The sequence below is a fragment of the Ambystoma mexicanum genome, chromosome 2q (assembly GCF_040938575.1).
Source record: "Ambystoma mexicanum isolate Mex_15411 chromosome 2q, UKY_AmexF1_1, whole genome shotgun sequence".
Lineage (NCBI taxonomy): Eukaryota > Metazoa > Chordata > Amphibia > Caudata > Ambystomatidae > Ambystoma > Ambystoma mexicanum.
Genome location: NC_090924.1, coordinates 1029040635 through 1029058309, shown reverse-complemented (window position 1 = coordinate 1029058309; position 17675 = coordinate 1029040635). Strand labels below are relative to the sequence as shown.

Sequence of the window (17675 nt, the reverse complement as noted above, 5' to 3'; positions counted from 1 at the left end):
GACTGAAACTGCACTGGTCACCTGGCTACCCGCTACCCCATTTGTTACTGTTGATCCTATGTACTGCACTGCCCCATCCCTCTCCCCCCCCACTTTCCCTTTCCCCCCTCCCTGCACTTGCACGATCTCAATGTCAGATGGTCTAGTACGATTGTTGTCTCTGTCTTCCCTCTGTTTGCCCTTCCTTGCCTCATCACGCCTTGAAACACTTGTGTATAGGTGCGTTATAAATGCCATATCATATCATATAGCATTTGTTAAAGAAAATGTGAATCTACTAGGAGATCTTTCTAATCAAACTTCAGTTTGATTAAGTGTGTAAGATTGATTATATTATAAAAATATGTTGTGATTACTTTACTTTTAAGGATGTTGATTAACTTACCCTTATGTTTCGATTTAGTGGATGTTTTTAATATGTATATTTTATTTAAATTATTTGGATTTTTATGTGAAGTTTTAATTTGATATGCAATGAAATTGTGAAAGATTTTAATGTAAAACCATTACACAATACATACATATATATGTGTGTCAGGCAATTTTGGCCCCTATCAGACTTCTCTTATTAATGTGTTAAGTTCCTGACCCTTTTAGAACTGGTAGGGGCGGGTTTGCCAATATACATCCATATAATAAAAGATCATTTGTCTTCTACCAATGGCCTCTTAATTGAGATGTACTAAACAAATAGGATGCCTTATGTGCTGCAAGACTCAATAAAAGAATTTCAGAAAATGCATGCTGAGGACCAGAGAGTGTGTTCTTATTAAAAATATATCATTTTATTCTGTTGTAATTTCATAAAATACATCATTTCTAAACAATTGTAAGACAACAATTCATTTCCAACAAACATATATTTTTAGTGAAAAGGTTTTGTGCAAATAACGCATTTTTTTGGAAACATTTCTCCTATTCATATATTGCTAAAATAATTTATATAAAGAATTTCTAAATAACTTTTGCAATAGTAATATTCCTACTTTGACAGTCTACCATTACACATCAACTACAAGTATCCAAGATTATTCTAGTAATATTCCTCTCATTATTGGATTCCCTTTTGTATAGATTCGACTTGATATCAATTGGCCAGATTTTTCATAACCATTGGTCAACGTCTTCTTCAGGATTAGTAGACTTATTTTATTTGAAAATATCTTCTTTTGCTATTTTTCAAAAAAGTTCCAAATCTAGTGGATTCCCAATATATCTTCTTGCTAATGTTCGGTAAGTGGATGTAGATTTTCTAATTCCACTTCAGCGGCAAGTTTTTCAACTAAATTCAATTCCTTCACTCGGCACCTAGCAGGCTAAAATGCAAGTGCTTCCCTGCTGCAGAATGTGTCCAACTGTTGTAGGCTGCATTCAAACTCTAGCGGCTAAAATGCAAATATTTCCTTGATGCAGAATTCGTCCATCTAGTATAAACCTAATGATGGCTGCGAGATTAAGGACCTTGCATACTCGAAACAGCACGGAGAACAGCAACACGAAGGTCAGCTACTTAAATGAGATGTACATGAGGCAGCTGCTGCATAGTTTCTTAAGTCTGCATGTAACTTTTATATATGAGAAATGTGGCCATTTCACTTTTAGTTGCAGCATCTCTTTGGACTGTGAACAGCGCAAGTGTACATTATACGATGTGGATGGCAGTGAATAAGGTATTTACCACCACCCAAATCAGAGGTCAGCTCAGAACAGCTCAGGCGTATCCTTTTAAAGCATTTTTAACCACACAGCATATTGAGAAAGTATGTCTGTTTAGTAGATCACATTTTATTGTAGAAAACCTCATTCAATTTCTCTTTACAAAATTCAGCAAAAACTCAGTACACCTTTGCAGATGGCATTCTGTCACAATACGTGCTAAAACCCTATTGCTCGTTGTCTAGTTGTAAGTTAACTACTCAGCCGTTATAGTTAAATGACAGAACTTCTCAACTGGGCTGACATTACAATGCCTGCTCTCAGGGCCAGGTACATGCCCATTTCAACACATTGATTTGTCACAGGCGATAGTGTTCAGATGCCAACTGATATTTTCTTGCACAAGAAAATCCTAGGAAGTGGTAAATGTTTTGATTCAGTTTAAGAAGGCAACAATTAAAGGGGGAGCAGTAGACACCTGAAAGAAAATTAAAAATGCTAAATTAAGGGCAGAACCTGAAAAGAAAGAAATAAAAGGGAGAGAAAAATAAAATGATGAAAAATAGGGTAACTGCAGATAATGACGTGGCAAAGGGAAATGATATGGAACGGGAGACAATAAAGAAAACACAGAACAAGAAAGGAATGAAAAAGGTGTGGCAAAACAAAGGAAGTGAAAAATATTAAATGTTGGAAGAAAAGCAGAGATGGATTAAAAGTGGGTTACACAAATGTGGACATAAATGAAAAGAAAGACAAAATGGCACACGTTCTCCATGACTGATAAGAGTCAGAAAAGAATAAAGAAACAAAAAAGGAGAGCAGAATTGAAAAAGGCAATGAAAATGAAAGCACAAAATGGTTTTGGGAGGACGGATTACCCTCACGGATTATAGAGAATAAAACCCTTCTTGTATGTAAAAGGAGTACTGTAAGCCTTCGCCGAGTTCTATGATTTCACAAATACATGCGATCTCTGGCCTCGTGCCTCGAGATGATCCTAGAACTCATTGATTACTTGTGACATTCTCTTAACATACAGATATCGGTCAGGTAAGAACCATGCACTGGGTTTTAAGCAAAACAAATACACCGTGTTGTTCGACACTTATGTGCCTTGAAACAATCCTGTCACATGGTGTTGAGCAGGTTGAAAAGGCTGTTAATAATCTGTAAATTAGCACTCTATTGGAAATGTTCGCAAAGACCAGGAAAAATAAACAGTGTGAAAACATCAACATGCCCATTCTAATTTCTGGTTGCCACATCCGTTCCCAATTGAAATTAAATATTAGAATTGATTTAAATATCTATTATCTATTAGTATGCATGTGGTGTTCATCATGGAAGACAGTGAATACAAAGTGCAATGAAGACATGGACAGGAACATGATTTAAGCACACACTGGACTTGCTTTCAAATGTCTTTTTCTGACCTTTTTTTATTTAGGGCCTCTGCTTTGGTGGTAGATGTAAAACCAGGGACCGGCAGTGTAAATACCTCTGGGGACAAAGTGAGTATACTACCATTAATAGAACACTTCTACATTCCTAATGCTCGAGTGTATCCTGCATGGATGTCCATGATTTGATAGAAAATATGTTACCTAATGGAGAAGTGAGCATATCTATTTTACCGAAATTGAAATTAACTTTTTACTTTTTAAACTTTCTTTTTTATATAATGCGGGTGTAGGCTCCCCGCTACCCCGTCTTACCCCTCCCTACCCTAACTTTTACCCTTACACCACACCCCACCTATTATGCCCTATATATATACCGGATAAAATTGTATTCAGTAAAAACTGCGGTATCACTCCTGCATGCCTACGAATGGCAGACAATGCCATTCAGATGTTTTTGGGACCCTTTTAGAAGCCTTCTAGAGATGTCCAGGGCCCTTAGAATAGCCTGACCGTAAAATGGCAGCCTTTTGCTCCTCGAAGGTTATCTATGAAGCCCAGCCCCTTTTGGATTCTCCGTCAACCTTTTTTTTCAATATGATTTGTTAGCAAAACAGGTGGAACCAAATTTAATTTAAGCTAATCTTTTATCATTTCTTTCCTATGTTTAATTGGTTTATTTGGTAATATAACTGCACTGAAATGAAAGTCTTCCCAAAGCACTTCGAGACTCTAAAAGACACAGTACTGGCAAAGTCAACAGTTGTTGGCTATTGTATGGGCATTTGGCATGAATTAACATCATGTGTTTATATTTACTGTTGTAATTTGTTGCTCCCCCTCATGCCAACTCACTGCTAGAGGCACAGGAGAGGGGAAGGGCAACAGAACATGGAGGAGGTCAATGGGATAGAGAAAACAAACATACACTGCAGCAACACGTGTGATCTTCTCACTCTTTTATTCCAAGATACATGTCCCAGCATTTGCCATCTTGTGGCCGAGTAGTATCATAAATGACCAGACATTGCTATGTGAGGGCTCTCTGAGAGGGTGGGTAAGCTGCAGAAGTATGTACTGTAACTGTGTACGTTGGAAAATGATGGCAATAATTGGCACACATGGGAGTGGGTATCGGCTTGGGGCATTTAAGACCTAGCCCCACATGTCCTGGTGCTTGCTTCATATGGCAAGTGCAGCCTCAAATGCCCCAATAATGCCATAACATTCCTGGTACAGTTACCAGATGCAAGGTATAGCCTTGCAAGGACTTCCCTCGTGTGCCATGTTCAACCTCAAATGCCCCAATAATGCCATTATATGACTGGTATTATTACCATATGTAAGGTATAGCCTTGCAGGTCCTGATGTTGATTGCCAACAGCAGCCTCAAATACCCCACTCATACCATCTTGTGACTGGCATATTCACTATATGGAAGGTATAGCCTTGCGGGTGTTTTGCAACAGCAAACAATAAATTTATATATCATGCAATTGGGCGCAAAAAATCCCCCAATAATTTGAGATATGTGGAAAAGGACATGTGCATGCGGGCAGGACGTTATGCTACCAACACCAATGTACTTTATATGTTCCGCTTGAAGCGTTGTAGCACAAGCACATGAGAAAGCAAAAACACATTTCTCTGAAGTCATGTGCTCCCGCTACACCAACTCTCCCTTGACATAAAGAAACACGGTCCAGAAATGTTTGCTACTGCCACAAGGATCTCGCAATGTTCTGACGTGGGCAACCGATTTCTGGTGTAAATTTGGAGAAAGCAGCAAATTGGCAAATTATCTCGCAGAGGTGTGTGCTTCGTCAATTGCTGTGAAAAAGTCTGCTCCATGCTCTCCACACCCATGCCAATAGTTTTACATCATAGCGGTGGTGCAAAAGCAGCCGCTTTGGGGGCTAAGCCTAAAGACTTTAAGTTCACAACTGTCCAAAGTGGCATTCCATTCAGGCCAAACGTGCATATCATCTGTTTACTGTTTAATGTTAAAACAAACATGTGCTTCCATAACCACACATCATGGAAGGTATCTGTGAAGGTTAAGCAGTATACACTGTTGTCCTCATTCTGAGCGTTGTTAGTTTCCGGGCTCTAAAGTTACCCTCATGTTGTAGTCCCTTTAGACCTCATTGGAGATATGCTATGATATGGCATCTATAACGCGCCTATACACAAGTGTTTCGAGGTGACATGAAGTAATACTGCATACAATACCTCCACTGACAACGAGATGTTGTATTTATCGTGTATGGGATTCCAAACCCATCATAGTGTGGATCTCAACAACACGCGTTGCTAGTTGTACCACTCCACACTACATGCATTGGTATCAGCCCATCATTCCACGGCAAAAAAATACTGAATCCCACAATGCCGAATTTAGGGTGACCCATTTCGCTGCATCTATATGTGGGGTTGGAGGGTAAAGTTAATAAAAAAATGCGATGGGGATTGGGGGGCACGGGGTCACCCTCTGCATATATATGCGGCGAAATGTGGTGAAAGAAAACTAAAATCTGTATTTTTGGATTCAGTATTTCATTTTCGAAAATGTCAAACAGATCACATGCAGAGACCCGGTGAGTGCAAAAACAGATTTTTTTTCGACTTTGTAAAAATGTCTCTTTTTGTCCGAAAGTGGTAGGGAGCTCTTCCCCAACATGCACACATAATTCGTACCTACCCTGATAACAGGCGCCACCCTCTTTCTGTTGTATGCTGGGTTCTCGGGTAATGCATCCTTCTACTTGGTTCGACTGTCACAACTTGTCTCTTCTGCCATTTCCTCTTCCTCAACTGTGCTGATTCTTTTTTTTTAATGATTATAAAGGAAGGACAATTTGATGAGGCAAGGCCAAGCCTAAGTGGGAACTGAAGGAACCAAAATGCAGTGGCTCAAAAGCAAGAGTGCAGCAAATGTGATCTGTGTTTTTAGATTTTTGGAAAATGTGCTCCTATGTAAACATTGCATTCAGTGCTGGACTGGTCTTCAGTGATCTCTAGAGATTTCAGGGTAGGCCTCTAAACCAAGGGCTTCTTTTGTGTGGGCATGCTCGTTGTCTACACCTCTTACCCTCTCTCCAAACGCACCCCACTAACTTCCTTTCCTTGCTTTCCCTTGAAATAAAGAATTTGTTATAAATCTTCTAGTATGTTATTGCTCACTCTTAACACGTTAGGTCATTAATCTCTACATAGGAGAAATTTGCTTAAAAGTTTTCCATTTTGACCATTTGCTCTAAATGCTCTTGTGGGAGAACTCCCTAAACCTACTTTGACTTGCCCACACAGATATGTAAGATGCAGACAATTTGAACACATTTCGAGGATCTCTTTGGGTTCCCAGTAAACCTCTGGGTGCATTTGTAAAACCTTGATCCACTGTCAAAATGTATTACAAGAATTGATATTAAACCTGTTATTTTCTATATTCATATTTGGAGAAGGTCTGACCTTTAACTAAGGCCCAGTGATTGAAAAGTAGAATGAGGGTCAAACCAATAAAGGTGCATGCGTACCACATTTATCCTAAAGCCTGCTCTGATCTATTATAAGAAGGATTACCCATGCATGAACTTATTTGACAGGTTTCAAATGTTTACTATGCTTGTGACATTAGATCAAAGCTACTAGATCTCAATGTAGACCTTTTTTAAAAGAAGACTTTTGTGATTCTGTTAATGTTTGTTCCCGCTTTCCAGAAGTGACCGCTGCAGACAAATTATGTTATGAGAAGTTGAACATTGAAGGAACTGAAAAGGGCAACTGTGGTAAACGCAAGGACACCTGGATTCAGTGCAATAAGCAGTGAGTGGACAGCTATGACCCTGATGTTTTTATGTTTTGTCAGGCAAGTGGGCCTTTTTAGGTCGCTGATCCGTGTAGTGTTTAGCAGCCTTCCCCTAATGTTCTTTTCTTTATTTTTGTTCCCCATAGAATTTTATGTGCTTATCCACTCTCTGTTTAGGATGTTCTTGCTATTGTTTTCTTTTTTCCTTTGTTAAATGAAAACTTTAACAGGGCATCAACGGTAATTTTAGGTGCGCTCTGCAGTGTCTCTTCTTGCTGTCCCATGCTTGCAATCCAACAAAAAAATATATAACTATGATTGTGGCTCTGCCAGCTTGAGCTTTATAAGATTGGCATTTTCTTTCATCGTCGCGGGTACTGACACTCCCCATCACCAATGGTCTACTTTTACCCAGGGATCGAAATAAGTATTTGATTAGTAGGAGGTAAAAACAGCACCTGGGTATCCCAGCATCATATAGTAAGCAGGAGCTACCTCCAGAGAACCAGACGCTATTACATAGTATGTAATACATAGTGTGGTCCAAATGTGTATCGCAACTTTGTGCTCTTCAAATATGACCCATTTTGCTCTAAATGATTTCTAGATGCGTTTTAAAGCTCATTAATATGCATTGCCAAATATACAGATTTAATCTCTAATAGGTATGTTGGTGTGGCACCAGCTGCCCTGGGGGATCTACATGTAGCTCCTGGTAGCTGTTGGTGCCAAGCCAACCAGGCTGCAGTTAGCTCTAACCAGTAGCTAAATAGCTCACATCTCCCAGCCATTTCGAACCCTGATGACCGGTAATCTTCATTTCACCAATTCCAATCTTCCTCAAAACAGTGCTCATCATTGAGAGCATCCCTCAGTGCGACAGACGCCCAAGCCATATTTGTTCTTTTAAAATTGTCGTGTTTCATTATTTATTGAAAAAATATCAATTCAATTTTTGTCCCCTTTCCCTACGGGGGACGGTATCGTAGGCCCTAGAGCCCCTTAATCCTCTTTTGAAGTCCCCAATTAACAAGCTCCCATCAATATTCCAGCGAGGTGGGGAATTCGGAATATGACGGGGAAGATTTGAATGAAGATTGCCACTAAATAATCATATCATTGCATCATCTTCAATTGTCCTCATCATTGAGAATATATCAAGCAGGATGAGATAATCAGTGGACACAGCTAAACAGAGACATCTCCATTCTGAATTTTGTGGCATATTTTATTTGTGCAATTAACAAAATCTGTGCTGAGGACGGCCGCACCAAACACAGATTTCTCTGAAAATGTCCAACAAGGTAGCACCTCTACAAGTCATCCAGGAGGACCCCCCAACCTTACCCTTCACCAGGAGAAGGGTATGCTCTTATGCATACCGGGAGATGGCCACCCTGATCCATCCACTCAAGGTATCAGTGGACTGTTTCTTCACCCAGCCCCTTAGACGAAAGTTCACAAAGAGTGCATCATACAAGAGAATGTAGGCCATGTGCGTAAGCTACACTCTCATTGACCTACTCCTTTCTAAGTACTCAAAGGGGATACATGGTCATTTCTAGATCCAAAGAATGGAATGACCAGATGTTGATTTTCACAGAATTCTGATAACTCCTTGAATTAAGAACAGTGCAGGTTACAGGAACAGACCTTCCTCTAGGAAGCAAAGGAATGGTTTGACTCAAAGACGGGCTCTTAATTCACCCAACCTTCTGAAAGTGGTGATAGGCCCTAGGAACAGCACTTTGGAAAAGAGGATATTAAGAGGAACTGTTACAAGGGATCCAAAGGATCTCTCTGAGTGAGCAACAAACCAATGAGAGATCTGAAGAGGAGAAGGGGTACCTGAACTTGGGCAGGCACTTAGGGTTAACCCAAAATGCTTCACGAGATGGGAGGCATAAGACTCCACCTCTGATGGCATGGATTGGTTTAATGGCAGTAGTTCCTGGGATTCTGGAGGGCTAGTGCTACTATACCTGAAAACCCCTTCTCTTGTGATATCCTCCTTTCAGACTCTAGCCAGTCAGATGGAGCCTGAGGAGAGACTGAAGTTGAAGGTCCAGCCAATGCAGTGTGGATGGGCAGTGGGAGGCTCACAGCATGTGGCCACAACGTGTGGAGCAGAAGGGGAAACCACACATTTCTTATCCAGCAAGGAGCAATCAGGCCTCCCCCTCCTCCCTCTGCTTCTTCCACAGGACCTTGAGTAGAAGAGGTAAGGGAAAAGGCAACCAGTAGCAGGGGTGGCCATATGAAGGACAGTGCAATCTCCGTCTAAGCACACATGTTCTGGCACCTTATCTGTGAAGAAGGCATTGTGGAGTGATGCAAACAGATCTATTGTATGGTTCCTGAATGTGCCACAAATTTGCTTGAAGACACTCGGGTTGGGTATTATGATATGGACGAGGGGGAAGAGCCTGCTCAAGGTGGCTCCCAAGACATGTTTCATCCTAGGGATGCATATTACCGTGCTCAATTAGAGATGGGGTAACATCAAACTAAAGAACGTTGCATTAATGTATGCAAGTGCAAAATACCTGGTTGGACCCGTGATGTTGCATGAAACATGGACACCAGGTTGTTTCTCTTCACACGGAATGCAGCAACTGGGAGGGGGTGAATTATGTACTGCTCTCACTGTGGCTGTCAGATAACACCAGTCTAATGGCCTTTCTGAATCCAAGCAAGACCAGGTATTAAGTGCAGTCAATACTTCTAATGTGGTACCCCACACCACAGTGGTTGCTTTGGCTACAATGTCAAAGTGTGTGAGGGTAGCTCTTCCCCCCCTACAGGAGGATGGGGACAACATCCACCAGCTAACCACCTTACAGATCTGATCCCAGAGCCCACTGTCTAGAGAGAAGAGACATATCCATGGACATGTCATGTGGCTAATACACTGTAGAGTCTACACTTGAACGGCATCTCGTTGATGTACATGCTGACTTCCTTGAGGTATTTCATTGATATATATTTCCCCAAAGGATTCTGGACCAAGGAGATGATGAACAATACACCTGGGTTTAGCTCACGCTTGGAGCCAGGCACCACCATCCCCTTGTGGATTAGCTAATGGATGCCCAAGTCTAGTGCCCTTATGCTTGTCCGTGACATAGGCCAGGAGTTGAGTATAATACCTGAATGTGAAGGCGTGCTGTGGAACCCAAAGGTATTGCCTTCTTCTACCATTTTCCATTCCCAAGCTTCTAAAACCTGATTGTTCTATGCCCGTGTATATAACTGGGGCCTTCTATTGTGTGGGGCCTTCTGGACTCTTCATTTCCCTCACATCCCTGTCAAAGCAAGGAGGGGTGAGTTTTTGTAAAAGACGTTGTGTGTGCCTTCTCATGTTACCATTTGCCTTTCTCCTTATTTCCTCCCCTTGTGTGAAATGGGGAAGTTGAGAAGATCTTGTATCTCTAGTTGGAGTGAATAGAACCTTGAGGCATATGGGGGATTGCTGGGCCTCAATGTTCTAGTCAGCTTGCAATCTGTACTGTCCGTTTCACCAGCTCACTCAGTCATGGTCCAAATAGTTTCTGTCCTTGTAAAGGCATGCTCCTCTCTGGGAACTCCCCTTTCCAGAAAGTTAGCCATAATTGCCTCTGTTGTTGCACTCTGAAGGATGTTCCCATGAATTCAGCTCTAAGAACATCAAATGAGAGGTCAGAATCTCAGAATCTTTTTTCATATTATATCTATGAAAGTTTTGCCACCGAGAAGAATGAGAGGAAGAGGGGTTTGGAAGGTTGGCATGTTCACTGGCAACACTTTGGCATGAACTTGCTAAACCGCTAAATGCTGTTTCTTGTTGCATTCCACCATATAATCCTATGAGGGCATCTTTAACGACATCGTCCATTCACAAGATCCAAAACATTAAAGGCTGTGTTTTGATGTGAGGAGGAGTCACATGGAGTTATCTTCCATTCTTCCTTTATCTGCCAAGCTAGAGGTGAACCTGACTGCAGCACTAGTGCATGCATGGTCCCTCCACTATTAACCTCACTTCCCCACACCTCAAGCAGCTGCCAAGTGGTGGTCCCAACAAAAACACAGGGTGCTATGTTTTATTTAAAGCTCCCTTTAACCCCCACACCAGCAGCACCATAGTGCAAAGCAGGGCTTGCTCAATTTTCCTCAAGACCCCATCCCCCAAATCACTCTAGGCGTACAATGCCATGAACCATTACCAGTAGAGGCACATGGCCCTCTCTTCTTTTTCATCTTTTTTCATGTGTCTTCTTGCCAGCCATCCCACCATGCCTCCCTTCAGCCCACCCTACACTCACCCATGCTAGCTCACCCCATTCTACCCCCGCCCGCCACTCCCCTCCACCAACCCCACCACTCCACCTCATTCCACTACTCAACCCCACCCACTGTACCCCAACGTCAACCCCCACCTCATCCCACACTATCCCACACAATCCCAAACTATTGCGACCACTCTACTCCCACCTCTCTACCCCACCCCAATACACAACTCCATTACTCTACCCCACTTCCCAACCCCACCACGCTAATCTAAGCCTCTCCACCACTCTACTGCCTCTAACATCCACCCCACTCTACCCTACACTGCTCTACCTCATCCCACTCTGAATCTAACCCCACCCAACTCTGTCCCAATCACTACCCACATCTACCCCACCACTCTATCCAGCTCCACCACCCAATCAACTCCCAAACCACTACTCTACCCTACTCCACCCTACCCACTATATGCCAATCTCACACCACCTCACCTGCTCTGTCCCACTAAGCCCCACACTATTCCCACCCATTCAAACCCAACCCCACAACTCTACCTATTCCACTGCACCACCTGATCAATCACCCATCCCAGTATTCTACCTGCAACCCGCTACTCTCCCTCACCAACTTTTACTACACCCCCTCTACAGGTTCAAAATAAAGGGGTGTACCTGCACTAAATCCCTGGTCCTTCAGGTAAGATATATAGGGTTCACAAAACAAAAGGGGGACCAGTGGATAGGGATGACACGAATGATTAAAAAAATATTACAAATTTTAATCAATAAACACATAGTACATCATTGTATGCATTGCTTTAAAAAAACATAAGTGTCAATTCATCATCATACATTTCATATACTCAACTTTCATACTCAATCCCAAACTCACTCATTCATACTGTCATTTAAAAAAAAACAAATTTGGCGAATTATACATAATGTATTGTTTTCCTAATACAAGAATTTCCAAATAGTGATTATCACAAGTATTTACGGCCCAGTTCTTGTTTTCAGGTGTCCACCTTTTGTACACCCACTCTACTCCAGCTCACTCCACCCACTCAACCACAACTCACCCCCACCCATGCCACCCAACTACTCCATCCCACATGACTACTCTGCCCCAATGCACTACTACACCCTTACCCCTGACTCTACACCACCACAATCCCCTCTCCACCTATCCCACCCACTTGATCCCATCAATTCTATCACACCCACACTACTCTGCCCTACTCCTCTACACCACCCACTACTCTACCCAGCCGCTCTACTTCCACCCACTTTACCCCATCTCACTCCACATACCCCAAACTCATCCACATCTCACCCCCATCCACCCCACCCCACTACTATATCTCATCACTCTACCATGGCCTCTTTCTAACCCACCCATGATCCCCCACCTCACCCTTCCTCGCCCACTGTATCCCATGTCACCCCAATCTATCCCCCACCTACTCCACCCCACTGATATAAACCACCCCCCACCAGACCACTAGTGGAACCACTCCATCTACCCCACCCACTCTACCCCACCTCGACCCTACTTTACCCTGATGTCACTCTATCTCTACCCTACTCCACACAAGCTACCCCTACCCACTCTACCCACACTACTCTGTTCCACAGTATGGCTCTACACCACCACTTTACCACAGCCCACTAGCCCCACACACACACTACTCTACCCCAGTACTTTACATCACCCAGATTACCCCTTTCATTACACTCTACCCCCATTACTCTACCACAGCCAACTACCCTACCCCACATTTATTCCTCACTGCTGTATCGAAGCACACTACTCTATCACACTACCCCACACCAGTAACCTCCACTACTCTACCCCAGCAGAACCCCAGAACCCCAACCATATACCCCACCTCTCTAATCAACCCCTCCCCTCTATGCTACCTTACCAGTCCACATTGACCCACTCTAACCATGCCCCACTCACTCTATTGCAACTCCACTTGCCCCTCCATGCTTGGGCCCACTCTACCACCATCCACCCTACCGCATCCCAGTCCACCCCACCCGCTTACTCCACCCAATCTACCACAGCACACTACTCTACCCAGTGCCCAATCGCCACTGTTCTAATCCTCCCTTTACCCAACCTCACTAATCTAACCCACCCCACTTTTCTACACCACCAATCAACCCCACTAGCCCCACCCACCCATTCGTTACCTACCCCACTCTGCTGAACCCCGGCTGTCACTCTACCCCACCACACCCATCACCACTCTACCTCTACCCACTCTATCCCTATTCCCACCCATCTCTACTGCTACCCACAGCAACACACACACCCTATGACACCCTGTACAGCCCTCCCATTAACCCACTTCATCCTCATCTCCTTACTCGAACCCCACCCCACTCTACAGCCACTCCAATCTACACCAACCACATTCTACCCCAATCCACTCTACTACCCTACTCTACCCCGACCCCACCATTATACCACACTACTCCACTCGACCCCACTACTCTAGACCTTCACCTCACCCACTCTGCTTCCCACCCCACCCCATGTTATCAAAACCTGCCCCACCTTCTCTACCACACCTCACCAGCCTCTGCCCCTGCCCACTTTGCCCCACCCACTCTACCCACAGTACTCTATCCAACCCACTACTCTACCAAACCACTTGTCCCCACAACTATACCCACCCAACTCTACTACCACACTTCTCTGATCGACTGCACAACTCTTAACTCACTACCTCATCCACTCTATATTATCCACTGACCCCCACTCACTTACATACCCACCCACGCCATCTCACGCCATACCCAACCAACTCAACATCTACCACACTCTATCCTAACCAAATTACTCTACACATCTGACCCTCTTACCACACCCAATGTGCCCTAGCCCACTTTACCCCTACTAACTCTACAACCACCTCTCTCTTCTCTACTCCAGCCCACCCATTCTACCCCACCTCACCCTACCCCAAACCACTCTTTCTATCCCCATCTTGCTTTACTCACTCCCACCCTAATCTATTACCACCCACCCTACCTAACCCCACATCTCACCACCCACCCTACCACATCCTACTCTATCCAACCAACTCTAACGCACCAACTTTAGCCCCATCTCTCTCTACTATATCCCTACCCCACCCTGCTCTACCTCACTACACACTACTCTGTCACCCCCTACTCTGGTCCAGCTTACTATAAACCTGATTCACCCTACTCTACCCTCAAATCAACCCATTCTACCACCATTCACTCTACCCCTACCCTAATCTAAACCGACTGCACCGAACCATGCCACTCTCTCTGCCACCACACACTCAATGTCAAACTTCACTTACTCCACTATTCTCATACCCCACATCTCTCTACCGCACCACATGCTCCCACTCCCTTCTATACCCTTTCCACGATTCCTCATCCCTCTCAAGCCCCCACCCAGCTGTCCTCGCCACTCCTAATTCTCTACCCAACCTCCCGTCCTCATGCATCTACATTATCCACAGCAAACACTAACTTGCAGCCATGTTTGGAATTGCTAGATAAATAGAACCGAAGTAGTTACTTCATTCTGACCTATAAGTATAAAATGAAACAAAGAACTGCTAACGGACAAACTATTGGCTTTGACAATACTTGTTTGGGCAATGTGTGTACATGTCATGTTGAGTCTGTGTAACTCAGATGAAATGCACTTTGATCAGGAAGCCGCCATTTTGACCATACCCAGTCATGGCATCTTACTGTGCCCAATCAAATGCTTTAGAGTTCCCATGTGGGGACTGATGAATGTATTGTTCTGGGATTGTGTTTACCGTCCACTCTCTGCCTGCAGCTCCAGTAAACGCCTACCCATGTGCTTTGGACCACGACCTCCTTCCAGACCTCCTCCCTAGAGCAATTGCTATGCACGTGCAATAATTACTAAGAAAATGTCCTAGAAATAATCTTTCTAGGCATCGTTTAGGATGTGTTGGTGTATTAGCAGTTTGGGATAACTTGTATGTCCAGAATAAGTCTAGGTTCAGGTAGTACAGAGCCCATGTATACGTTTTCTGTCCAGGAACTTATTTGTGACCAGCTTTATAAAGCAAATACTAGTAAAGCCAATAGGTCTGACTTTGAAAAAAAGGAAGTCTGCCAGACCCTATAGAAAATGGCCAATTATATTCCTGTGGCTGCTAGTGTGAGTACTTAAACATGTATATGCATATACTTTGTACAGACACAGCAGGTCTCTGCCGCACTGGCGACTTGTTTTTACGACACACCCGGACTACAAAAGAAATGCTACTTTTTATTTTCCAGTGGGAACTCGGTGGGTCCCAAACAGTGAAAATAACACCTGCAGCGGTCAAGGAGCATGTGCTGCCCATCATGTCCCTAAATAGTGTTGCAAAGTGAACACGTTGTTAAGGGCCTCCATGGTATAACTATTTTTATATTTCTATAATGGTCAGGTGAGTTCTTAAAAAATGTATTCGAACTTTCAAAACAATTCTTGTAGTTCTGTCAAAGTTTACCCTTTCAGGCCTGTCAGTGTTTTTTTTTCTTTATGCATTTTTAAAATCCTGCCCAGTCCAAATAATATTTCCAAAGAGGTTTTGCTGCATTCTTAAAATAATGTCCACATCCACGTGGCCTAAATATTGTTTAAAAGCATCAGGAAACGTTACAGCCAACTTCAACTTTTTAAATAATACAATATTTTCTATTTTGTTCCAAACGGGTCCTTAATCAAAGTTCATATAACATACAAGGAAAACACTTGGCATATACCATACGCAGCACACGTCCAATAATGTGCATGATTTTACACAACTTTAGTGCTATTCCTGTTTTTCTTGTGTCATGGCTGTTTTCTTTGTGTTGCAGAGACGTTCTCTGTGGATATCTTTTGTGCTCAAATGTTTCAAATGTGCCACGACTTGGGGAACTTGATGGCGAAGTGACAACGTCTTCAGTCTTACAGCTGGGAAAGGCACTAAATTGCAGGTACAGTGGCAACTCTTCTTGTTTATAAAATATACGAACACTGCCCCTCCTTGTGACAGCATCTGGAGCTCACATATGATTGATGGTCCTGTAGTGGGAAGTGTCATCTGAAGCTGCAGGGAATATGGCCAATAGAACAGAAGCAATGTTTCATGTGTGGGGGTGTTTGCCACGGGTCAGCCCTGGCACTTATTTCTAAGCCGACATGTTTTTTCTCAGACTCAGTTTAATAATGATATGGGGCCTGATCACGACTTTGGGCCTCATCACGAGTTGGGCTGTAGACCTTAAATGCAGTGGTAATGGTCTTACCGCCGCATTTAAGGGCTGGCCCTATCACGAGTTGGGCGCTAAATCGGCTGTTTTACCTCCAGCTTTTTTCTGTAGGTGAAAATCCCTGTTTTCGGCTGTATTACAGCTGGCTGTATTAGCCTGCAGTATTAGCACCGAAAATTCCCCATTGGATCCAATGGACCCATTCAGGAATGGGGATTTACCGTTAAGGCCCAACCCGTGATCCGGTGGTAATTCCACCGGACCAGTTGGCGCTAGGGCTATTACAGTCGGCGGTATTACAGCCAGGAATACAGCCCAACTCGTGATGAGGCCCTTAGGCGGTAACACCGGCGGTATTACTGCTGGCGGTATTAGCCCTACCGCCGAACTCCCCGGCACTAATAGCGCCGGATCACGAGTTCAGCGGTAATGTAATTCCCCATTCCTCTTTGAGCCCATTCGGGAATGCCCCATTCCCCATTCGGCTTAATGGGGAAAATTCGCGCTCTTACCGCTGGTGAATTTCCCGCTGGCGGTAATAGCGCACATTTTAGGCGGATTTCCCCCCAGCTCAGAGCTGGGGCGAAATCCGCCGAAGTCCTGATTTGGCGGACCCTTAAATCCGGTGGTAATAGCACTACCGCCGGATTTAAGGGTTACCGCCAAAGTCGTGATCAGGCCCTTTTAGCATCTTCTTTATTTTAACTTTCAATCAGTAGTCCTCCCAAAACAAGTAACAACAATGTGCCCTGGACTCAAGTTGGCTCATTGTGACCCATGAACATGATTGCCCATGCTGGATCGACTGTGCTAATTATTCAGTCTCATGAATAACAATGAGTTGGAAGGTGACAATGTTGTGAACTCCTGCTGGCCATGCCTGCGCACTGGACCAATCAGCCCGCAGAACATTGATGCTGCTCCACTACTGTAATAACTAGCAGCAGTGCCACAGCACGGTGGGTTCACAACAATAGGAAAGCCAGCAGCACCAGCTTCAGGGCAACACCAGGGAGAAGCCCATTGCCAAGCAGGAGTGCCTGCCTTGTGTGCCAACCTTAACAAGGTATTCCTGCAGTGTTCGTAGGAAACGTTAATTTGAAGCTTTGTCTGAATTTGCCCATCAATTAACCACAGGAGAAAAGCATGTTGGCTCTGTTTTCTGTGGCTAGAAAGTCAATAAGTTCCTCTTGCGACCTAAAGAATCATTGCAAGATGTTAACCATGATTATGTGTTTCAAGAATCACTTAATCACGTGCCTTTCA

The 17675-nt window shown here is 43.7% G+C and overlaps 1 protein-coding gene across 5 annotated transcripts in view; it reads left to right on the top strand.

Annotated features, from left to right (window-relative positions):
* ADAM22 (ADAM metallopeptidase domain 22) overlaps nucleotides 1–17675 on the top strand; it is a 1877697-nt gene that overhangs the window by 1611606 nt on the left and 248416 nt on the right. For all 5 annotated transcript variants that reach the window (XM_069648369.1, XM_069648368.1, XM_069648372.1 and 2 more), the window contains exons 20-22: nucleotides 3107–3170; nucleotides 6779–6884; nucleotides 16014–16133. In XM_069648369.1, coding sequence (XP_069504470.1) covers nucleotides 3107–3170; nucleotides 6779–6884; nucleotides 16014–16133 — 290 coding nt within the window. The remainder of the gene's footprint in view (nucleotides 1–3106; nucleotides 3171–6778; nucleotides 6885–16013; nucleotides 16134–17675) is intronic.